The 24035-nt window shown below is 54.8% G+C and overlaps 1 protein-coding gene across 4 annotated transcripts in view; it reads right to left on the bottom strand.

The window, feature by feature from the left end:
- Positions 1-24035, bottom strand: part of SHROOM4 (shroom family member 4) — a 129668-nt gene that overhangs the window by 20514 nt on the left and 85119 nt on the right. For 2 of the 4 annotated variants that reach the window (XM_020978926.2, XM_020978927.2), the window contains exons 3-4: positions 5397-5534; positions 1209-3618 (exon numbers count right to left, since the gene is read on the bottom strand). In XM_020978926.2, coding sequence (XP_020834585.1) covers positions 1209-3618; positions 5397-5534 — 2548 coding nt within the window. Of the gene's footprint in view, positions 1-1208; positions 3619-5396; positions 5535-5632; positions 5758-10663; positions 10938-24035 lie in introns of those variants that run through there. The other 2 variants (XM_020978932.2, XM_020978934.2) reach the window with 2 other exon arrangements.

Below are 24035 nucleotides of genomic sequence, written 5' to 3'. Positions count from 1 at the left end.
AAATGAGGTTGGATTAGATGACCGTTGACGTCCTCCCAGCTCTAAGTCCATGATTTTGGTGTTTCAATTCCCAACAATGGGGCCCACGATTTCCCATCCCCAATGCCCTGTCTGCCCTCCCTCCCAGCCCCCCCCCAACCTGATCCTTCAGGCCATAAAGCCCAGGGTTCCACAGATGCTAACAAGGACAGTGGGAGGCAACAGACATTCCATTCTGTAGGAACTCAAAGCCCCACTTTGTGGCCCTCTAGGCAAGTGGTGGCAGCAGCCGACCACAGTGAATGACCTTCATAGCAGAAGCTGTGTCTGGACCAGGGCTTCCCAGCTGGCCTTCTCATTTCTCCCCATGTTCTGCAAAGCCAGACCACTTCCCCATGAGAGGCTACCCATGGGCAGGGGTGCCCAGAGGGCCAGAGCCCTGACAGGATCCTCCCAATTCTCTATGTTGGGCCAATCCAGTGAGGCCCAAGCCTACTGACTGCTCCTTGGTGGGTGGTCCAGGTCATTCGGGCCACCTGCGCCCCCCATAACACATAATGCATTGTTGTGGTGGCCGATGATTCTTAAGGACAAGTTTTCTCCACTCCCAATCAGCTCCCGACACCATCCATCCACGTCCCACCCAGGCCTTTGGCAACTTCTCCCTCCTGCAGCAACTGTCTCACAAATCAAGAGAAGCTGAGCCAACAGCTCCTTGCAAATTAAAAAAATTAAAAAGAAAAAAAAAGCTGCTGCCACCCATGGTTGAATACAGCTCTGGCACCATGGCTGCCTGAGCTGGGCACTGCTCGGGGGCCCAGCCCTTGCCTGCACTGCCCCTTCCATACCTACAATACAGTGCCTTCTGGTGCAGAGGACAGACTGCTCTACTAGGCCAGTGCCAAGAGGCCGAGCCCATGGGCCAAGGTAGACTGAGCTTGGCCAAGCCAGACAAGGGGCTTCCAGGACAAGGTGGGACTCCATCCCACCTACTGTCACAAAAACCCCAAGCGCTGCCTGGGCCACCCTGGCAACCCTGGACAACTGTCTGGGACAGGAAGGAACAAGGCCTGCCCGAATGCCCTAGAGGAGGCCACTGTTGAATGAGTCACCCTGGGAACTGAAGCAGGAAGGAGAGCAGAGGGGAGAGGACGTCAGCCCAGGCTAGGTCCCCAGTTGGCAGTGGGCAAAGAGCACCCCCACCCCACCTCAGGAGGCTGGGTACTGACCTTCAGCGAGGAATTCCTGGCCTTCCAGGAAGGGCTGCCTTCTTCTCCAACCTTGTGCTGAGGCCCGGGGTGACAACAGGCTGTGCAGTGAGCCCACTGCTGGGGGTGGCAGCGGTGACTCCGGTGGCCACTGAGCAGGCTTCTCTTCAGCAGGATGGGGCAGTAGCTGCATGTGTCATGGCCCACAGCTGCCTGAATGCCACATGAGCACGAGCAGGGCCGCAGGCACTCAAAGTCCCCACAGTGTGCCAGGGGCTGGTAACACATGGGCTGCTCCAGCTCCTTGGTCACAAAGCATTCTGAATAGGTGGCTGGCTCCGGGGACAGGGAGGCCGAGGAATGATAAGCTTGGTCCACGGAGTGGCGCCTCAGATCCCTGCAGCCAGCACTCACTGGCTGAAAGGGAGGTGGGTCGAGTGGTTTCAGCCTCAGAGTAAAGGGCTTACTGTGTCCGAGGGACGAAGCTGCTGGCGGCAATGACTTGCTGGTGTCTTCAAAAAACTTCTTCCTATCTGCGAAAGGCACAAAGATGCCCTCCTCCCCAGAAGGGCCGCCCAGCTCCTCCTCACTCAGGTTCAAGCCTCCGCCTGGGATTGGTGTCAGCTGAGGCTGCAGTTTCCGCTCTGGAGACCATCGCCAGCGGCCTCCCCGAGCCCCAGATTGGGGCCTGGGCTTGGAAGGGCCATGCCCAGAAGCTTTGCACCAGGGGTGGAGTCCAGCTGCAGACTGCCAGGGCCTCTGGCCAGGGCTGCCAGGGCCCTCCAGTGGGGTCCTCACTTCTTGGCTTCCTGTCGTCTGGTTTAAGCACTCTGAGGACCTGGCCCTCAGCAGGTTACCATTAGGTCGAGTCTGATCAGAGAACCGGTCTCCGGGGCTGGGCAGCCTACGGTGAGCCACCACTGCAGGTGTCTGAGGAGGGGCAGGGAGAGGTGGGGAGGGCCCAGGAGCTGGGGCAGGGAGAGGTGGGGAGGCCCCAGGAGCGGGAGCTGGAGGCTGTGGAGACGGTGCAGTTGCAGGGGTGGCCGCTTCAGCAGGCTCCTCTGTCTCCTCTACGGGCTCTGGCTCCTCTGACTCACCCTTGATCTTCTGCAGCTGGGCCTTCCTCCTCTGGATCTCATGACGCAGGTTGGTGGCAAAGCGTTCACTCCTGCGTCTCGGCTGGCTGGAGCGGTAGCGTGTGCCACTGCTCCTGCGAACATCTCCTGGGTGGCCGTTCTTGGCCTCCAAGCCCTCATCGGAGCTGGCCTGCTGAGGGGCATCCTCCAGGCCAGAGAGCTGAACGGCTCCTGCTTCGCTGGAGGATCCCCCAGGAGTGGGGCTGCTCTGACCCGAGCTTTCAGAAGTCAAAGGTTGGCCACCTGCCTGTCCCACGGTCCTCTTCTCGCCAGGCTTATTCTGGGCTCCTGCCAGGAGGTGGCAAGGGCTTTTCTGTGCCAGGTGGGCACTGTGGAGGGGAGACAGGGTCCAGTGATGCCCCTCCTGCCTGGCCTGCAGTTCAGCCCCTTCACTGTCCCCATCCCTCTCAACACCGAGGTGCAGGGATCGAATCTGGGAGGCCAGCAGCTGCTCAGGAGCACTGTGACGGTGGCTGGTCAGCCCAGTAAGGTGGGCAGGGATGGCGGTTGCTGTGGCAATGGCTGCCTCTTCCTCTTCAGTCTCTCCCCCAGGGCTACTGGACACGACTTGGTCCTGGCCAGGCCACCCTGTCCTCCGAGGGCCGCCCCTCAGCCGTAGCTCAGGATCACAGTGACCCGACTCAGATGGGCAGCTCACCATACAGTACTGCTCGTCAGACAGACACTCCTTCCAGTGGCCCTCATGGGGCTCTAGGACCTGGCTGCAGGGGCAGCAGGGCCCAGCGGGGAGGTCTGAGGACAGCAGGGTCTCAGGGTTCCATCTCTCCTTTAGGTATAAGGCAACTCCAGGGACTGAGGCCCTCCGCTTCTCTGTCTGGTGGAACTGGGCCTTGGAGGCTCGAAGGCTGTCCCGTCTTACTGGTGGCTGAGGAGGACTTGGAAGGGCCCCAGGAACTTGGGCAGGGCCAGGGAGAGGACCCTCCTGGGGGCTGGGTGAAGGCTGATGACCTAATGGCCCTGCTGCCCCATCAGGCCCTGTGTGGAGGTAGAGGCCATTCGGGGCCTTGGCCGGCCCAAGGCCTGGCGGGCTGCAGTCCGAGGCTGCCGTCTCCTCTGGCCGCAGGGGCAGGGCATAGTCTGATGCACTGGAGCCTGCAGAGAAGGAGCTATAGGCCGAGTCCCGCTGACTCTGATATGTGCTCTGCTCCACAGGGGAGACGTGGCCCTCGTGGCACATTTGGCTGGGCTGTTCCAGGCTTTCCATGCTGCCAATGGAGCTGCTCTTTTCAGTGCTGCCGTGGCGGGACAGTGGGCACCACTGCATGCACAGGTCACTGGAGAAACAGAGAAGAGGGGCACTCAGAGGTATGAGGGCAAGGCCCAGTTCAGGCAGTAGGAACTGAAAGGCAAGAGCACCGAGTACCAGAACCACAAGGCCTGCTCAGGCACATGTCTGGCCTCAGTGACCTTGAGCGCCTCTCTGAACCTCAGTTTCTTAATCTCGCAAATGGGAATAAGAACCCTAGTACTACCTCCCTGTCCCCCTCCACACCATTCCCACTGCTCCAGGCTTGCTGGTGCCTGAAGAAGGGATGTTAGTGACTATGAAAGACAGAGAGGGGTGGAAGGAAAGAGACTGAGATCCACAGGAGAAGGGAAAGGTGAAGAGGGCTGAAGCAGAAAGCAGGTTGTGGAGAATAGGCGAGGTGATGGTGGAAGGAGGGGGCAGAGGAGAGGGACAACCAGACAGAGGCCACTGGGTCAGAGGACATGCACAGCAGGGGGATAAAAGCTAGCCTAAGTGTGGGAGAACAAAAGGCCAGGGGGCACACTCTGGCTGTGTGTGTGTGGGGGGGGTGTTGTCTGCTCTGTCTCTGCCCTCCCATGGCCCTCCCCCAACTAAATCCTGGCTCTCCCTTTGCTTGTAGCCAGCCTTCGAAGGCCCCTCACTGTGAGCTCCTAGCTCAGTAGTGCCTTTGGAGAATCTTGGAGGCAGAAGAGCTGAGTGGTCCAGCCCCAGTTGGGTCACTTCTGTGCTGTGGAATCCATCCCCCTGAGCCTCATGGCCTCCTTCATAAATGAGGGCCAGTGAGAGCAGGGGCACTGGGCCTCTCAGGGGAAAATCCTGGGGGTTCAAGGAAACCCAAAAGTCACCAGGCCATCATAGAAAGAGCACTGAGCTCCAGTCCCCAGATTTGGGTTCAAGTTCCTACTGCAGCTCAGCACTGGGGGGCCCTGGCTAACAAACTCGCTTGCCCCTCAGCCAGCCAGCCTGCCTCCTAAATGAGGAAGGTCTGGCTGCTAGTACTGCTCTCTGACAGCTGCCAGTGAGGTGACTCCCACTACTGCGGCTCTCTAAGATTCCAAATGACAGATGAGTTGCCCCGTGTGTGCCCAGGGGTTTCTCCAACCTGCTGAAATCAGATCCCAAAAGAAAGAAAAGGGTACTGGGCCAGACCACCCCAAAGGAAGCACTGGAAAGGCCAGCTCCCGGCTCGAGAGCCTCCAAGTGCCCCCAATAGATTATTCCCTGCCCCTGGCCAAGGGCACACCTTTCCCCTTGGCCTTCGAGGTACCCACCACGAGGTACCCACGGGGAAGAGTGCTGTCAGGCACCCAGCTTTCCAGCAGGCAAAGCCCCACCACCCTCTCTGTCTCATTTTCCAGAGAGTCAAAGGCTTCCCAACCATGGCCTCAAGGCTGGATGTTACTCCAGAGAATGTGAGATTGGGGAGGGCCCTGGGATGCCATCAAGTCCAGCCTGCTAATTTTACAGGAGAAGAAACTGAGGTCCAGGGAAGTTGGCCGAGGGACTCCCTCAAGATCATAGTAGCTCCTAAGCAGCAGAGCTGAAATTCAAAGCCCAAAGCCCTGTCCATCACAGCCTCCCTTTCCCTAACCACTCTTTCGACAGACCAGGAAGCTGAAGCCCAGAGGGGCCACGGGACTTACCCAGCAGGACAAAGCTGGTCACCAGCCTGGCTGGGAAACCAAGCCAGAGCTAAGAGCCAGTCCCATGTTGGGATCTAGAACGTGGGGCCACCAGAGACTGTTGGGCATAGGCTCTCGGCCAAGGGGCACCACCAGCTGGGAGGGACAAGCTGGCACTCACCTGGTGTCACAGCCCGAATGCCAGGATAAGCTGAAGGGGTCTTCAGGAAAGTTCATGGAGGCAGCTGCCACCTCAGGGCGCCCCTCCAGCAGTTTGGCCATGTGCCATGAATGTGGCCTGGCCAGGGGGGTGGTTCTCCTGCCAACAAGAATAGGGAGGAAGTTAGCCTGGGGAGTTGGGGCTGAAATCACTTCCCAAGCAGTTTCCGGCCCACCCCACCTCCCTCCCCCACGTACATGAGGAAGCCTTGGGAGGAGAGGGCAGCCTGGAAGGATGGCCCAGCTGGCCTCCTCTTCAGCCTTCAGGTGGACACTGGACAAGCTGCTTCCCCTACCCAGGGAGAACCCATCTGGCTAGGCTCCTGAGAGGAAGTGAACATGGGAATCGTCAGACGCTGAAGGGAAGGCCCAAGGAGGCCCAAAAAGAGGTCTTGTGAACACTGGCCTCCCCCCTGCCTGCCTCAGGACCCTTAGCTGCCTCCAACACCTGAAGCCCTGGCAAGCTCCAAGAACTGGGGTTCCCCATAGGCAATATCTCCCCAAAGCATCACCAAATGCCCAAAGTGCAAAAGGCAAAGGGGGAAACCCAACTGTCATCCAGTCCAACCGAGAGCCACCGTGAGGAGGCCCCAGCGTCTCCTCGAAGGCCTCCAGGGACTGCACAGTCCCGCCCCGCCCCGCCCCGCCCCCAGGTGGGTTCATCACTCATGACACACTGTCCAGATATATGCCTTCCAACTTCCCCCCATCGCTGCTCCTGGTTCTGCTCTCGGCCGAAGAGAACAAAGCCAAGCCCTCCTCCACACAACAGCCTCATCAAGGTCTTTTCCGAAGGCCATCCTGTCCCCCTGAGTCCTCTCTGCTCCTCCACCTGAGGCTGCCACCACATGCTTCTTGGAGTGCCCATGCCCGTTGCCTTCTGTGGGATCCACTTGTCCAGACGCACCAGAGCGGAACACAACATCCCAGCTGAAGCCTGGCCCGGGCAGGCAGGGGTCAGGGGACTGTCCTCACCCTCATCTAGGACCCTTGGCCTCTCTCAGTACAGCTCAGGAGCACACGTGTGTTTGGCCCATCACACCATTCATGTTGGGGCCCTGCAAACACTACTCTTAGCCCACGCCAGCAGATGCACATGTGGCCACACGCAGACATACACATATTCACATACATACACATTGCCCCCACTCCATCATGGACCATAAGAGAAGGGCTTGCAGAACCAATTTCCTTTCAGCCTCATCTCAATGGTCAGGGTTGGGTCTCTCCACCTCTACTTCATAGACTTCCCCTCAGCCTTTAGGCTACCTTACTCCCAGGAAAGGCCCCCATCTCTACCAGACCTAGCAAGGCATGGTGTCTGAGCTCATCCTTCAAGCCTGCCCTTTACCCAGGCTCCTCTGCACAGGACATTCCATCAGCCTGATACAATGGTACCAGATTGGTAGCAGATGACACCTTTGCCAGAAAGTGGGACCAGAAAAAACACCTGGTGGCAGGGGGTAAGGGAGTAGATTCTAGGACCACAGCTGGATCTGGAAGGGATCTCAGAAAACATTGAGTCCAGCTCCTTATTTTATGAAGGTCTCATTTACTGAAGCCCAGGGAGAAGGTCACATGGGCAGAGCAAGAATTGGAATCCAGGTCCTCTGACCCGAAATTCAGCCCTCTTTCCACTGTACCACAAGAGCCGGTGGTCTACAGCCAGTCCCCAGAGGTAAGGGGAAGTCAGGCATGTTACTGAGAGAGGCTAAGCCCCAGCTGGCAGGGAGATGCCTTCCCAAGATGCTGAGGAATACCTAAGGAGCCAGTCACAGGGAGACCTGAAGGGTCTGGAGAAAAAGGAGGGCCTGGGGCGGGGGGGACTGGGGGAATTCTGGCAAGAGCCACTAGGGCCCAATGGCAAGACATGAGTCCCAGGAGGTGGATTTGAGGTCTGGCTCTGAGCCCTACTCGCCATGTGACCATGCTGGACAAGGTGGTCGGCAACCAAGCTGGTGAAGAGAAGATGCAGGGTGGACGAGAAAGCTGCCTTCGAGTCTTTGTGAAGGAGGGACATTTGGGTCCAGACAGCCACCCCAGGAACAATGGGAAGAAGTAGCCAAGAGGCTCATTGAGGCTGGGCATCAGAACAAACTTCCCAACACTTCAAGCCTCCCCAGAGTGAAATGGGTCGTCTCCGTAGTAAGGGGCTTGGAACCTTGGGAAGGCAGAATGAAAAGGGGGAGCCAGGGAAACAATCCATGTGAGCCACCCAAGAACTCTGATAAATAAATACAGTGACAAGCCCCTCTTCAGCTGGAGATTGGTGAGAGCCGGTGGACCATGGGAGGAAGCAGGCACACATTGTCAGGCACAATCTTGGACTTTGGTTTAACCACAACTTTGGGGCACAGACAGGAGTCCAAGTGAGCACAGATGGTTGGGAAGTGTCAACGATGGGAAAAGGCATCCATAGAATATTTTAGTCTTTAAAAAGATACATAGAGGGCAATGAGTGAATCTTACTCTCATTGGATTTGGCTTAAGGAAGGAATAACACACATACACTCGGTTGGCTATGGAAATCTATCTTACCCAACAGGAAAATAGGGGAGAGGGGGATAAGAGAACAGGGGGATGATAGAAGGGAGGGCAGATTGGGGGAGGGGCTAATCAGAAGCAAACACTTCTGAGGGACAGGGTCAAGAGAGAATAGAATAAACGGGGGTCAAGAGAGAATAGAATAAACGGGGGGCAAGATAGGATGAAGGGAAATAGTTTTTCACAACATGACTACTATGAAAGTGTTTTACGTGACTACACATGTATAACCTTCTCAATGACGGTGGGTGGGGAGGGAGGAAGGGAGAAAATTTGGAACTCAAAATTTTGAAAACATGTTAAAAATCGTTTTCACATGCAACTGGGAAATAAGATATACAGGCAATGAGGTATAGAAGGGGACAAGAGAAGGGGGTGGTGATAGAAAGGAGGGCAGATTAGGGGAAGGGGTATTCAGAATGCATGCCATCTTAGGGTGGGGGGAGGGGAGACATGGGAGAAAATTTGGAACTCAAAATCTTGTGGAAGTGAATGTTGAAAACTAAAAATAAATAAATTAATAAAACACACACACACACACACACACACCCATGCTCACTCCTGTCGCACTGCATTTGCTCTGCCTGCCTATGATGGTGCAGCCTAGGATCACAGGAACAAAGAGTTAGTCCAAGCCCCTTATCTCTGAGTGAAGAAACTGAGTCCCAGAGAGGGTGGGACTTGCCAACAACCTATAAGTGCCAGAGCTGGAACTTGAGAACCCCGAGCCTGTGACCCCAACCCACTGCCCTACCTTGTCACCTGTTGTTGGCCTGGGATGGCCTGACTACACTGGGGGTCAGGTGCTCTGGCCAGAGAGCATTGTGGGTCTGGTGCTGAGGCCCCACCCGGTTTTGCTGCTGCTTGGCCAGACTCGCAGCTGAGAGCTGGGGGTGCAGAGGCTGCTGCCTACTGGCCAAGGCCTCCCAACTTCCTGTCTGCTTGGGTTGGAGAGCCAGAGCCCTGCTTTCGGGGGACTTCTGTATGATTGAAAGGGAGTGCCCATCATTTTCATCATAGAAGCTCCAAGCTTCCTGAGGAGCCCAGAGACTGTTCAAGGAGACTCTCAAAAGTGAGATCCAGCCAGAGCCTCAATCACCGTCTACAGACAGGGAGGCCACCTCAGCCCTGGCCAGGTGGAGCTTGGTAAAGGGGCTTCCAGAGCTTTCCACCCTCCTCCAGATAAATCAGGATACAGAAGGAGGCAAGCTGGGGGCCCAGAAAGGCTTGGGAACCAGTGAGATGGCACAGAACCTGGCCCCTTCCTCAGGAAGAACGTGCGAGGCTCTGAGCAGCTAAAGGAGGCAGAGGGGGCTGGGCTCAGATTGCAGACAGTCCCAAAGGCTCAGAACCTCAGAGGTCATGCAGCCCACACTGTACCTGCCCAAGAACCGCACTGTTAACCCTCTCCCCTTCAAGTGGGCATCTAGCCTCTGCCTAAAGACTTCCGAGGAGTTAGCCTTTCCTTAGAGGGGGCCGCTGTCTGCCGCTGCATGCTGCTACCCCCCTCCCCCGACTTCTGGTTCCGAGTAACAAGGCTCATCCCTCCTCCCATCACATACTTGAGGATGGCAATTGTGTCTCCTAAATCTTCTTTTCTCCAGCACCTTCAGCTAATCATATGGAAGAATCTCCAAACCAGGGGAAGCCCTGGCCACTTGTTCAGCTGGCACTTCCCAGAAAGGGTCTGCCCCAGGCAGAGGACAGAGATGGGGACCAACACATCCCTAACCTAGCCCTTTGTCCTGGCCCCCAAGTTGGCATGGGCTTTGGGGCTGTCATATTGCACTAGATGTGCTTGCAGCCCAGCATGGCCTCCAGATCTTTTTCAAACCCTTTACTCTAGCTGCTCAGGCCCCTTGAGATCCATAGCCCTCCTTTTCCTCCCACGGCCAGGCAGCCCAGGGCCCCCCACACAGATCGGGAAAGCCCAGCAGCATCTTTTCTAAGGATGGCAGACAAAAAAAGGCAGGTCTGGCTTCTCCTAGACCTGTGGGAACAGAGAGGACATTCTTTAAGCTGCTCATGCGTCACTGAGCAGCAGTAAGCTACCCAACAGGAGCTAAGGACAAGCACTTCAAGCCTCCTGGTTGGGAAGCACTCTCATCTCTGGGCCTCAGTTTCCCCTTCTCTAAATCCTAGGCTTCTGAATAGGGAGGATAGGGATGGGGTCTGGACCTGTGATTTCACTGGGAGAAGGTACTCCCAGCGAGGAAACTCCCTCTACCAATGCAGATTGGCACCTTCTCTGTAACTTTGAGTCGTAGGGGCTTGGGACAGAGATTTAAGTGAAGTGGTCAAACAGGAAGGATGTATCAGAATTGGGATGACCCCAGGGCTCGCTGGTATTGAGACCCGCTGTCTATCTGTGCTGCGCCATTGCCGCCTCACCATAACTCTATAGAATTAGGTAAAATTATATCATTGTGCCTCTAAATAATTTGGTAAAACTTTTCTTTGGCCAAAAATCTCAGTGTAACCTTACCCAGGGGTCAGGTAGGACTCAGCCCCCATGCCTGGACACTTGAGAGCAAAGAGAAGATGAAAGCACTGCCCCCTCACCCCTTGTCTCCCTCTCTTGCTACCATCCTTGGTAATGCCAGGCCTCCCACTGCCCCAACCCCATGCCCACCCAATGGCTAAGGGCAACGAGAAGAAAAGAGGAGCAGGGCCCAGGGCACCTACCATGGAAGTTACCCAGGGCGGAGAATAAGCCATGGAGAGCCTGGAGTCCAATTCGCTGCACCCTCACTCAGTAGGGTACCACCTCAGTAGGGCCATTGAGGGTACCATGTACAGGCCTAGGCAGAGCCTTCAAGCCCTAGTCCAGGATGCTCGGCTGCACCCTGGCCTTCCTGGCTCCAAAAACAAGGAGAAGGAGTACCGACTTCCTCCTGAGAGCTGCATGGGACTGCCAAGGCCACCCTCAGCAACGGGTGGCAGAGAGAAGGATGGAAGGACAGGCGGGCAGCATAAACAGCCCCCCCCAACTCCTCTTGCCCTGCCCCTCCCCCGCCCTACACCAAGAGCCAATGAGCAGGCTGGGCTCCCAGCCATGGCGAGGACTCAGGAAAGGAGCAAGGAAGTGATGTTTGGGAAAGATAAAGCGGGTGTCCAAAAGGAATTTTTCAAAATACACGTTTAAGTGGGAGCGACAAATGCTCGAGACACGGACGCACTTCAAAGAATTCCACAGCTTCCTGGTCCAAAAGGACCCCACCCAGCTGAGAGGCCTGAGGGGAGGCCGCTACGGCTTCCCTGATGGGCTCCCAGTTGGGAAGCCAGGGGCACATAGAGACTAAACTTGCATTGTCGGGACACACCGGGGCCTGCAGGCATGGAAAAGGGAATGAAAGTGGCCCCTGAGGCCACGCTGAGGAGCAGCACCTGGCTCCACCCTCTCATTTGACAGAGGGGAGAACTGATGCCCAGGGCGGGGAAGAGACTTGCCAAAGGTTGTCCAAGCCAGGCTCTTGGGCCTCCTGCTCTCAGGCCCACTCACCTGCCTCTCTGAGGGGCAGTGATGCTCAGAGCTCCTGAGGCTGGCCAGGGCCCTACACGGAGGTTCTGAGGCAGCCTCTCTCCTTCTCTGTGAAATGGGGGAGGGGGGGGCAGAGCAGATGGCCGCCTGACGCAGTGTGGGATCTGAAGTCAGAGGAACCCCATTCAAGCCTCAGCTCCTCTGTGTGGCCTTGGAGAAAGCTCTTCCCCCCTGCTGGGTTGGACTAGAGATCTCTGAGCTTTCTCCCAGCCCCAGTAACCTCCACTGGCCTTAGCCTGGGACACCACTGAGCTGTCCCGGAGCGGGAAGCAGAGAGCTGATTCCCAACGCCTCTGGTCCCAGATACCTCAAAAACCAGAGTGTAGGTTTCCTTTCCTGCTCTGCTCCCCAGCTCAGTGGCCCTGGTGGCTGGCCCTGGGCCCACTGCCCCCAGGGCGTCTTTTGTACCAGGAGCCCTTTTTTCCCAGAGGGAGCCCCACTTGGCTCAGAAAAAGTTCGGCCCTCAGCCTCCCAGGCCCTTTGCCTTCCCCACTGTGAGGGGTCGTCAGGAAGCCCAGGGGGAGGTAGGAGGAAAGTGCACAGTCCCTCAGAGTCCAGGCCATTTCATTCCAAGCGCATTTCTCAGACTGAGCCCTGGGCTGGGGGCTGGGCTCACAAAGACAAGTCCGTGCCCTGTAAGAGCTGGCATTCTACTGGAGGATGGGGGGGGCAGAGTGGCTCAATATTGTGTACAGAGGGGTAAGAAAGCCAAAGCCAAGATTGTCGGAGGGGGGAGAACACAGTAACAACTTGAGCACGGAGGGGTGGTGCATACAGGGGGCTGCTCTTCAGTCGGCCTACAAAGCCAGACTGGGAAAAGGGTTAAATGCCATGCTGAGGAATTTGGGGTTTACCCTAGATATAAGAGGGAGCTACTGATTCTTCTTGAGCAGGAGACTGGTATGGTCAGATCTTGATGTGCTTTGGGAACCCTGATTTAACAGCCGTGTCGAGAAGGGAGAGACAGAAAGCGGGAAAGTGGCAATGGGGGTCTGAGTGAGGCTGGCCCTCAGGCATCAGCTGGTGAAGCCGGGCAGACGTGAACTAGGGAGATAGTTGTGGCTAGCTGGGGGAGGAAGGGAGGTGGTATAGAGACCGGCAGTTTGCCGAGCCCTAGTGCCAGGCCTCCCCCGGGCCTTGACCCTCCTGTGCACCATTAACCTGCCAGAAAGAGTAGGCAGCCCTGGCTGCTGGCATTCCCTCAACACCCCTGCTCTGCTCCAGCCCTGGGCTCTCGTGCTTTGGGGGGGGTGGGAGCGCTCTTTTCAGCGTTCTCACTGTCTTTTTTTTCACTATCAATGTCTTTATTAAATGTGAAAGTATACTGGCATGAAAAGAGTACCCACATTTACAGATAGGTTTGAGACCCAGTTCATTGCGTTTTAGGTTCCTTTCCTTTTTTACATAAAACATTCAACAATTTTAAGATGCATTAAGTTAGTCATCTCATTCAAATAGCTGAACTATAGCTTTAGGGTAGGAGTAGTATCTAACTTACATTAAGATGAGAAAACTGAGGCTCAGAAAAGCTAACCTCACTAGAGTAAGTGGCTAAAGCAGCATGGGAACTTCGATCTCCTAACTCCAAGTCTCTCCCCTCAACAAGCAGTCTACCTTCTAGCACTATCCATCTATTGGCCCGACTCTCTCCAAGGTCCAACGACTGACCCCCTTTCCTATTCCTATCTTCCTGGAGTTGTCTGATGCATCTGCCACTTGAACCTTGTCCTTCTCCCCTTGGTGAATTTCTCTCCCCCCTCCCTCGATTTGGCCACAACAATGCCTCCTCCAGCTCCTCTCCTGGCTGTAGCCTAATCATGGCTCTGTCCTAGGTCCTCAGCTTTCCTAAGCGCTTAATAAAAATGCCTGATGGGGCAGCTAGGTGGCGCAGTGGATAGAGCACGACCTGTTCAAATCTGGCCTCAGACACATAATACTTACTAGCTGTGTGACTCTGGGTAAGTCACTTAACCCAAATGCCTCACTTAAAAAAAAAATGCCTGTTGACAGGCTGATTGCTACACATTTATTTCCTTGATGATTTCCTCTGATCCTGTGGCTTCAATGCCCACCTCTCCAGTTGTGCCCCCCCTGCTGCTGAGCTGTGGCCCTGTGGCCACAAACACCTGCTCTTGGCCTCCTGGCTGGCCCCTCAGACTTGGGCTCCTGGAGGACAGGGACGTTCTGGCTTTGGCCTTTGAGTCCTCAGTGCCTGGCACATGGTATGCACTTAGTAAATGCTTGCTGATGGATGGACTGGACTTGTGTCCAAAACTGAACTCATCATCCCCCCAAATACCCAGCTGGTTAATGGTGTTCCCCATCATGCCCCATGTCCTCAGATACAAAGTCCTCTCCGCCTCCTCAGTCCCCTTTGCATCCCTAATGACCAACCAAACGGTCGCCCTTCCCAATCTCCCTGGTCATCAGGCCCACTCCCACCCCTTATTCCCCCTCCTTGTCTCCCTGCAGCCAGGATCTCCTGCCCCTGCCCCAGCCAGCCTGCATACTCTGCCAGACTAATCTGCCTAATGCATACTTCTCATCATGGCATTCCACTGCTCAAAACTGGCACCCTACTTCTTGCCAAAGAAACTCTGCATTTCTCGGCTCTGCACCCAAGGTCCTCTGCAATCTGGCTCTGACCACCCTTTGCAGATTTACATCCCCTACCCTCCCTGCCTCAGCCACTCCCAAGGATGGTTCCCCCTTGCCCAAGACAAGTCCTGTGCATCCCTGTGCCCAGGAAGCCCCTGTGCCCACGTTTGAGCTACAATCCTACCCGGCTCCCGAGGCCCAGTGCCACCGCTACATCCTTGGCCTGACCTTACCAGGCTTTCTGTCTCTGAGCCTCTGGCACTGTTCTCAATCGGGGCAGGGGGCGGAGGGAGGGGGGAATAGAACCTCGAAGACTAAACAGGGAAGTGATGAGAGCAATTCGAGGCCGGGCCAGGTAGGGGTGGGTCTCAGTGTGGGCACAAAGAATGTGGGCACGCCAGCATGTAGTGGCACTTCAGATCCTGACTGTCCCCTTAGCCCTGGTTTTAGGCTGGAAGAACTCAAGGCTGCTGAGAACCCAGATTTGAGCCAGACCTGCTGGCTCTGAGTCAGGGTCAGTCTGCAAAGCTCCCTCAATTCAGCAGAACTGAGAATCATGAAGAAAAGAGGGGCCTGAGGAAGTTCTTTTGGTCATTCACTTAAGTCATTTAACAACAGGCTTCACTGGCTTTAAAGTAGGAGGAGAACCTTCCAGTCTACCTTTCCTCCTATTTTACAGGTGAGGAAACTGAGGACCAGAGAGGAGAAGGGATTTAGCCAAGGTCACAAAGGCAGCCAGCAGTCTCCTGGCCCCCAGTCCAGGGATGGTGAAGGGGGAGCTCAGGGATCGGCAGAAGTAGAAAACAAAGAGCGAGGCGGAAGTGATCATCCCAAAGTGCCTTGTGGAGGCAATCCATGCTCCAGGAGGTCAGCCTCCACTGGCAACTTCGTGAACGCCAGGACGGGAAGATACCAGAAGCTCATCTGTTGCCCTGCTCTCCCTTTACAGCTGAGGAAATGAAGGCTGCCTTGTACAAATCTGAGAAGCTTTGATGATGACAATGATGATGACGACGATGATGACGACGACGATGACAACGATGATGATGATGACGACGACGATGACAATGATGATGATAGCAACATTTACACAGTGCTTACTCTGTGCCAGGTACTGTGTTAAGTGCTTGACAATTATTATCTCATTTGAGCCTCACAATAACCCTGGGAGGTAGGTGCTGTTACTGCCCCCATTTTACAGTTGAAGAGACTGAGGTAGACAAAGGCAAAGTGACTTGCTCAGGGTCACATAACTAAGAAGTATCTGAGGCCAGATTTGAACTCAGGCTTTCCCAATTCCAGGCCCAGTTGTCTATCCATTGAGCCGCCCAGTTGTCTATCCACTGAGCCACCCAGCTGCCCACCTAGCTGCCCCTAGGCCTTGGCACTTTGGGCCCCATGCTCTTTCTTCATCCCTGAGGCCCAGGAGCCTGTGGGAAAGGCAGTCAAGGCAGCCTCAGTTCCTGTTGCTCAGTAGAAGCCAGGATGAAGTTGAGGAGGCCATAACCTAACGGAGGCTCTTTCCTTCTCTGAAAGTGTTTGGATACGGAGAAACACGAATGAATGGCCTTGATTAGCTGTGTTTACTTTCTGTGGTTCTTCCCGCCTTCCCCCAAAGAGCACATTCCATGGAAGCCACATGGAGGAACGGCAGTGTAACTGGCCCAGTGCACCAGGAAGAGGACCCTGGAGAGGGCCGCTGGCTGCTGGAGAGAACAATGTGCCACTTGTTTATCTGAGAGAAGGGGAGAAGAAACCCATTCGCCCTTCTTGGAAGGAAGGAGGCAGTTGAGCCTTGCAGGCCTCACCCTGTGGGGTCAGGGCTACCCAGATGACAAAGTGGCCCAGGTGAGGCGCTGTCCTTTCCAGCTTGGGGAACCTGCCAACCCATGTTGGAGGCTCTGTGGGGCCCTGGGCAAGTTCCTCCCCACCCCCGCTCTGCTCTTCTTCAGTTTTCTTCTCTGTAAATGAGGAATCTGGACTCCATGAACCCTGCTTCTGTCTTCTAGTTTGCCATCTAGGAGCCTACACAAGAACTCCCTTCTGTGAAGCTGATCAGCAGCTCACGCACTACTTACAGTGTCAGAGAGCCCACCACCGCCAGGCACATCGATGGGAGGGACGTGGGATTTGTGTGAGCTGGTGAGGGTCAGATGTTTCTGACTTGGACCCACCAGGCCTGTTCTTTATCCATTATCCCATGCTGCCGGCACCCGGACCCAAGTCCTCTGACCAGAGAGACAGACAGAGAGACAGGCACACAGAGACAAGCAGAGAGGCAGACAGACAGAATGACAGGCAGAGACAGACAGACACAGAGACAGACAGAGAGAGACACATAGACAGAGAGATGGATAGATATTTAACAGAAACCCCAATTCTAGCACCAAAGCTCCGGGTCTGTGGGCCAGATGTTCGGAGAGAAAGGAGTAAGATTGTGAGTCTCAGCCTCATTTTCCTTGTTTGTAAAAAGTTTCCAAGGTCCCTTCCTGTGCTCAGAGCTGAGGTTCTCATGGTTACCCTCTCCCTACCTCCCATTCCCCACATCCGCAATCTCAGATCTGCCATGAAAAGGAAATGGAAAGCCTACTGCTGCCTCGATAGACCTAGCAGACCTTCTGGGGCCCATCTAAATCTCAGGCTTTCTTCCTTCCCTGTGCCCCGGGAACACTTCTGGAGAACCTGGGACGCCAAAGCCCACCATGGGCTTCTCAGGAGCTGGGAGCAATTCAAGTCCTGGCTGTATACATGCATAGTGCCTGGCACACAGTAGGCACCTAATAAACACTGACTGAATGCGTGACCCTGCACAAGTAACATAACATCAGTATTGTCAGGGAAAACTCTCCATCGTTTGCTTATTCACACTGGGAGAGGGATTTCATCCTATCTATGAAATCACATCTTTAAAAAAACAAAACGAAACAAAAGAACTTCCAGGTGAGGAAAGTGAGGCTGTGAGAGGTCACTCAGTCAAGTCTTTGGTGATGCTGGGCCTGGAACTGCCAACAGAGAAGAAGGAGGGCTCAGGCCTCAAAGGCCAAGTCCTTCCAGGGGCCAATGTTCTGCAGCCATCCCCCGGCCCCACACTGGCCTTTCTTTACTCCAGAAGGCTGAGCTACAGCTTTAGAACAGAGCTGGGAGAAAGCCTGCTGCCTTGGCAGACTGACATCTTTGCTTGGCTGGGGCCCACCACTGGGACTGGTTCCCACCTTCCTATCTCTGCTTCAGTCTAAAAAATGGGGACACCTGTAACATTAACTAGCCTAAAAGGAGTGTTTGAAGGAGCCTGGGATGGAGAGGATTCCCAAGGGCTCTGCAGTGGAGCTACCCCCCCCAGATGGCACCCTTGCCACCCAGCCATTGTGCTTCTGTTAAGAAACACCAAAGAAATAACCCAAAAGGGGAGAAAATCACATTTGTCCCAAGTTCTTACCAGCACCACATTTCTAATAGCAAAAGACTGGAAAGAGCCCATAGAGGAGACACTGGATCCTGGGGTCTGGGGCCTGGGGCCTGGAACATGGAGCCTGGGGCCTGGGATCTGGGGTCTGGGGCCTGAGGCCTGGGGTCTGGGGCCTGGGGCCTGGCTAAGCAGATCTGAGTTTGTTAACACGACCAAGACCTGGGCCCAGCACTTACAGCCAAACCAATACCACTTCGTCCTGAGGACCAGAATGCCTCGGTGGGTCATGGACTGAGAGGCTAGTTTCTTGGAGGGCATCCAATCCAACCCCCTTTTCCAATACACACAGAAAGAGGTCACCCAAGGGTACCCCGGTAGTCTGGAGCTGGCAGAGATGAAATTTGAACCCAGGATCTCTGGGTCAAATCCAGCTTCTGGTTAAAGAGTTTCTACTGCTTGTATGATGATGGGCCAGCGTCAACACCTCGAAGCCTCTAGCACCTTCAAGGCAAGGATGGCAATACTTGAGGGCCCAAGCACATAGGGCCATGGGGAGGAATCTGAAGGCTCCTCCAAGGGATGCCAGACCTGGAGGAGGCTGCACAGGAATGAGGTTTTCTTTTTCTCCACTTCTAAGCACCTTCTACAAGAAGTCTTCCCTGGTCCCTCGTTACCTCCCACAACCCTGTACTCCTACAGCAGCCTCCTGGTTTCTGACCTTGGCCTTTATCAGTCCAGCCTCCCCACAGCAGCCAACATGATGGTCCTTTTAAAGCCCAGCTCTGACCACATCACTCCCCTGTTCAAGAAACATCAGTGGCTCCCTATGGCCTTTAAGATCAAACAGGAGGCTCTCCTTCCCGATCTGGCTCCCCCCACCTTCTCACACTGATTTCCCATCACTCCCCCTGTGACACTCTGTTTCTTTCAGTCAAACCGGCCTACAAGCTGTTCCTCATACCCCATCTGGCCCTCCAAGCTCCAGTGTCTTTGCACAACCCCTGGCTCCCTTGAAGGCTCGGCCCCTGACTCCCAGATGTTCACTTGGCACATACTGAAGCTCTTTTGTGTATTTCCATGTCTATGGCTCCTCAAGGCAGATCTGCTTAGCCTTTGTCGCTGACTCCACAGGGCCAAGCGTAGTAGGTGCTTATGTAGAGGCACCAAGCCAGGCCATAGCTGATGGAGAGGCAAAGGAGGGGCTCTCAGGGAGGAGGCAGGGGCTGAGAGTGAGCCCTCCTGGAACAGCTGCCCCCGAGATGCCTCTGCCCAGTACCCGAGGCGAGAAGTACAAGGGGGAAAGGGGAGTGGTCCTCCACCTCTGGTTTCTATCTGGAGAATTATGTCATCCCAGGGGAAGGAGACTGCTCTACTAGCCTGGGGGGAGTCTCTCTTCCCAAGATTTCCTCTCCTTTAACCCACCCGTCTCCTTCACAAGAGGCCCTCAGCTACCGCTCCTATGGGCCAAGGGCAAGCCACAGTGGGCTGGAAATCAAGACAGTGGAGCCCAAGGCCTGTCTGGACAAAGAGGCAGTGGCCCCAAGATCTCCCACTTTCCTTCCAGGTCTGGCAGGATCAGAGCCCATGAGGTCATTCACTTCCTCTCCTGCATTTGGCACAGAAGGAAACTAAGGCCCTGAGAGATTAGGCCTGATGCTCCTGTGACTCCAGTCACCCAGCACATTTTCTGGCACTCTCCGCCCCCTCCATTGTGCTGCCTGCTTCCCTGGTCAGGCTTCATCTGGCGGGCTGCATTCAGGTCTGGCTACTCCAGCTTAAGAAAGGCCATTGTCAATATGGAGGGAGTTTAGGAGGGCAGGCACCAGAGTGAGAGAAACCTCAGCAAGGCCAGGAGAGCTGTCTTCAAGTATCTGAAGGACTATCAGGTGGGACAGGGTTTAGCCTCTCAGCCTGGCCCCAGAGGCCAGAACAAGAATGAAAGCTCCAGAGAAGCCAATGTAGGCTTGGAATCAGGAGAAACTTGCTAGCTGGCCGAGCCGTTCCACAGCGGGATGGGCTGCCTCAGGAGGCACAGTGGAGCAGAGAGCCCCTTTAGGGGCGGGTGGCACTGGATGGCCACTGACAGCCCTTCACAGCCTCCGATTCTGGCTTTTGCCAAGAACCTTCTTTCATGTCAAGCTGCAGAGCCTGGGCCAGTGCGCCTGGAAACCTAGATGGGGGACAGGGAGACAGTGAAGAAGGCTGATGTGGGGCAAGGTGAGGACAGCCACTCAACAGGGCCGATGGAGGGCCACGCAATGGAGCGCCTGCCTGGGCTGAGCTCTTGGGGGAAGCGAGGACCAGGCAAAGCCTCTGGGCTCCAAAGACGGCATGAGTGAAGGAACAAATGGAGAAGATGGGACTGAGAGGGGACATGCTCACTGTCTTCAAGTATCTGAAAGACTAAAGCAGGAAAAAGAAATTGGGCTTGCCTTACTTGGCTTGGCTCCGGAGGGGCCAGGGACAAGAAGTCACAGCAAGGCCAATGTCTTTGCTCAGTTACTACCAGAGGCATTCAGGCAAAGGCTTCCAGGACCTCCCAGGTCCCTTCCAGCTGTTAGGGATTGTTGGGGAAAGGAGCAGCTTTGGATCAGAGGGCCTGGGTTCCAATTCCAGCCGCCATTCAGAAGCTGTGGGCCCTCAGACCAGGGCCTTCCCCTCTCTGAGCCTCAGTTTCCTCTTCTGTAAAATGAGGGGGTTAAACTCAATGGTCTCTATGTTCCCTTCTAGCTAAGCCCAAAGCCCAGAACAACAACAAAAAGGGGTGTGTGTGTGTGTGTGTGTGTGTGTGTGTGTGTGTGTGTGCGCGCGCGCGCGCGCACATGTGTGTGGAGAAAGGGGTTCAGGAAAGACCTGATGACTGCCTGGGGGATCTTGGTGGGCCACAAAAGGCCTTCTACACAGTCAAGACGTTCCCTGAGGCAAGCAAACGGAGGCAGGCCGCCTTCTCCCTTACTGCTGTTGCGTTGGCACGTGGCTGGCTGCCTCCCCCTCCCTCTCTCCCTCCACCCCTTCCGCCCTCCCTCGGTTTTCAGATAGCTCACAGACCGAGGCCTCTAATTGATTACAAAATGTTCTACAAGGGCCCCTGGGGAACTCCCGACTCAGATGTATTTATACCCACAAAGGTCTGCTGGTTCATCAAGCTATTTTCTTTTTCTTTTCAAGGGCCTTGTAATCGGCCCTAAAATCCCAATACCAATTTCCAACAGGCAACCTGTCAATGGAACATGAAGCAGCCACCTTCGAAGGAGGACAAGGTCTTCCCTCTGCCCCTGCCTCCATCCTCACTGCCAGTCTTCACTTGAGTCACAATCCCATCCTCTCTCTTCCCCTCAGAATGGAGGTGAAATCAATGGGGCAATTATTTTTGGAAAACAAAATTTCATTTCAATTGAATTTTTAAATGTTGTCGAAATGTTGGGGGCTAGGGGTCATGTGTGTAAAAAATGTACCCGAATGCAATTGACAAGGACTTAGGGACGTTGAGAAGCAGGGCTCGGAGGCAAAGGGCCTGGGTTTGAATCCCAACTCCACCACTTAGCAGCTGGGTTACCTTGCCCCAGATTCCTCCTCAAAGACCCCCAAGGGCCATTCTAACTCTAAATGTATGGCTCTGTGGACCCCTACTAGCCTGGGGCAGTCTCTCTTCCAAAGCTTTCCTCTCCTTTAACCCACCTGTCTCCTTCACAAGAGGCCCTCAGCCACCTTAGCACAAGTACTGAATGCTGTGGGAAGAAAAAAAAAAAGCGCTGTAAGATACCGAGCCTGCCCTCAAGGAACTTACAGTCTAGGAGGAAGACAAATCATGTATGTATGTGAAAAAGCCCGGGGAGCAAAACACCATTGGATAGGATGGCAGGCTCTGTGTGTGTGTGTGTGTGTGTGTGTGTGTGTGTGTGTGTACGTGCCACTATAAACATAGCAGTGTAAACTTCAACTCTAAACAAGAGGCTCTGCTACACACCCAGGATCCACCTACCCAGCATTCCTCAGAAGCCTTGGAAATCTGTTCTCCACAAACAGCAGGCCCTTTGTTATCCCCCCAATATTCCCATCATGTCCACCCTAGCAACTAGTCTCTCCCTGGTACAGAGAAACGTGTCCTGCACAGAATTTTCCCTTGTTAGTTCTTCCAACTTTTGAAGGATGAAATTATCATTAAGCAAAGACAAGAAGCTATTAGGTGTTCTGTGTTTGGCGCGGAGTGGGGGGGGAAGGGGGGGGAGAGGGAGAGGGAGAGAGAGGGAGAGGGAGAGAGAGGGAGAGAGAGAGAGGGAGAGGGAGAGGGAGAGGGAGAGGGAGAGGGAGAGAGAGAGAGAGAGAGAGAGAAAGAAAGAGAGACAGAGAGAGAGAGGGAGGCAGAGGGAGAGAGGGAGAGGGAGAGACAGAGACAGAGACAGAGACAGAGACAGACAGACAGAGACAGACAGACAGAGATAGAGAAAGAGAGCGAGCTCCAGCATATGTCTGGATAATTGAAGTCTCTCATCCTTATTATTGCTAAGTCCTTTCCTCCCTACTAATTGGCTTAGGGCCCCCACCTCCAACAGTCTGCTTGTTGCTCCCTCTGGCACCCTGAAATTTTACCTCCAAAGGATCAGTTTGGAAACCCCAGCCTGGGTGTCTCCCTACTCCCAGGCCTGGAACCCTTGAGTCCTTCCCCCACTGAGCAGCCAAGGACCCCTGACCCAAATCCCCAAGGCTGCTAGAGAGGACAAGACGTAGAGGGAACAGCATAAGTGCCTTCTAGGGCCCGAAAAGCCTTCCTATGGCCGAAGAATCAGCCTAGATGGACTTGGCCCCAAGGGCAGAACAAGGGAAGGGGGCTGCCAAGAGGCAGATCAGAGCTGCAGAATGTAAGGCTGCAGAACATAAGGCTAGCACACATGAACAATTCAAGCTGTCCCTAGTGGTGATGGGAGGCACCAGGATCCCCTACTGTCGGGGCTTCTGGGGCTGGGGTGAAGGCACATTGTGAAAATCAGTAACTGGGTGATCTCAAAGACCCCTTCCCGATGGAACATTCAAACCGCCCAGCGAAGGATCAGAGACCTCTGTGGCTTTCTCTCCTCCTGCGTCCTCTCTCTTCCCTTGGTTTTCAGGATACCAGCTCTCCTGGTTCTCCTCCTCCCTCTCTGACCGCTCCTCTCCCAAATCATACCTGCTAACCAGGGGTGTCTTCTCCAAATTCTGTCACTTGGGAAGTCTCATTAGCTCCCGTGGCTTCACGGGTTCAGTGATCATAACTGTGTTGACAATTCCCAGATCCACTGAGGCAGCCCTAATCTCTGTCTGAGCTAGTCACCTATCCTCAAGCCTTTTGAACGTCTCAAGCTTAGATTTACCATAGGCATCTCGAACTCAACATGTCCAGAAGACAACTCATTATCTTCCCCCCACCCACATTCCCCTTTTCCCAATCTTCCTGTTACTATGAAGAGCACTTTCATGTCCCCAGTCTCCCAGGCCCCTGCCTATCACTCACTCCAGCCAGTCCCCTGGTGCAGGCCCTCATCCCCTCCCCCCTGGACTACTCCAGGCTCTCCTCCCTCCAGTCCAGCCTCCACTCAGCTACCACAGCAATGTTCCTACAGCATACGTCCGATCACGTCATCCCCTCGCCCCTACTCACAAAACTTCAGCGGCTCCCTAGTACTTCCAGGATCAGATCGAACCCCTCAGTTTGGCATCTGAAGCTCTTCATCACCCTGGCCCTTCTTACCCTTCCAGTCTTCCTACACCCTTGCTCCTGTTCACATAGTCTACGCTTTGGCTCCACTGGAACAGGGGAGTCACCTTAGGAACCTGGTAAAGAGTACTGAGGTGGGACTAGGAAGGATGCCTTGAAGGTAGGGAACAGAAAGAATGCCCTAGATGGGTGATGCTGAGGCCCTGAACTTGGGCAGGCTCTAGAAATCAGAATGAAAGAAGAGGGGAGGTCATGCCAAGGTACAACCCCTAGGCCTCTCATTGAGGCCTGGAGAGCTGTCACCACACATGGGGTGAAGAAAAATGCCTTGTCAAATAGCCTGGCTTTGACATTCTTTTACTCATTCAACAAACACTGATGCAGGGCTTCCTGTTCACAAGGCCTGAATGTTATGCACTAGGGATACACTGACTGATAGAGCAGAGGCCCTGAGGGGAAAACCATTGTACATAAATAACTCTAGTGAGAGAAGAGGTAAGGAGAGGCCCACACCTAGGGCTCTGAAGAATTCTGCACAGGGATGGAAGGGGAGAAGGGGGGCAGGGCAAGGGCTTCCTTCCACCTGGGAGGTGGGGTGGAGTGGCAGTGGGGGAAGACAAGCAGCATCTGAGTCCAGCCTTGGAAGAAGAGAAGATTTCAAGAAACAGATTGGGGAATGGAGTCTATTCTAGCCCCGGGGGGCCACCTGAGCAAAAGTAAGAAGAGGGGGACAGTCATATGGCTAGGGGGGAGAGTGTAGGGATAGGGCATAGTATGCGAAGACTGGGCCCTGTGTAAAGGATGGACTGGGAGACTGGAG

Source organism: Phascolarctos cinereus, unplaced genomic scaffold (assembly GCF_003287225.1).
Source record: "Phascolarctos cinereus isolate Bilbo 61053 unplaced genomic scaffold, phaCin_HiC Scaffold_8;HRSCAF=390, whole genome shotgun sequence".
Lineage (NCBI taxonomy): Eukaryota > Metazoa > Chordata > Mammalia > Diprotodontia > Phascolarctidae > Phascolarctos > Phascolarctos cinereus.
This window is presented reverse-complemented; position numbering and strand designations above follow the sequence as displayed.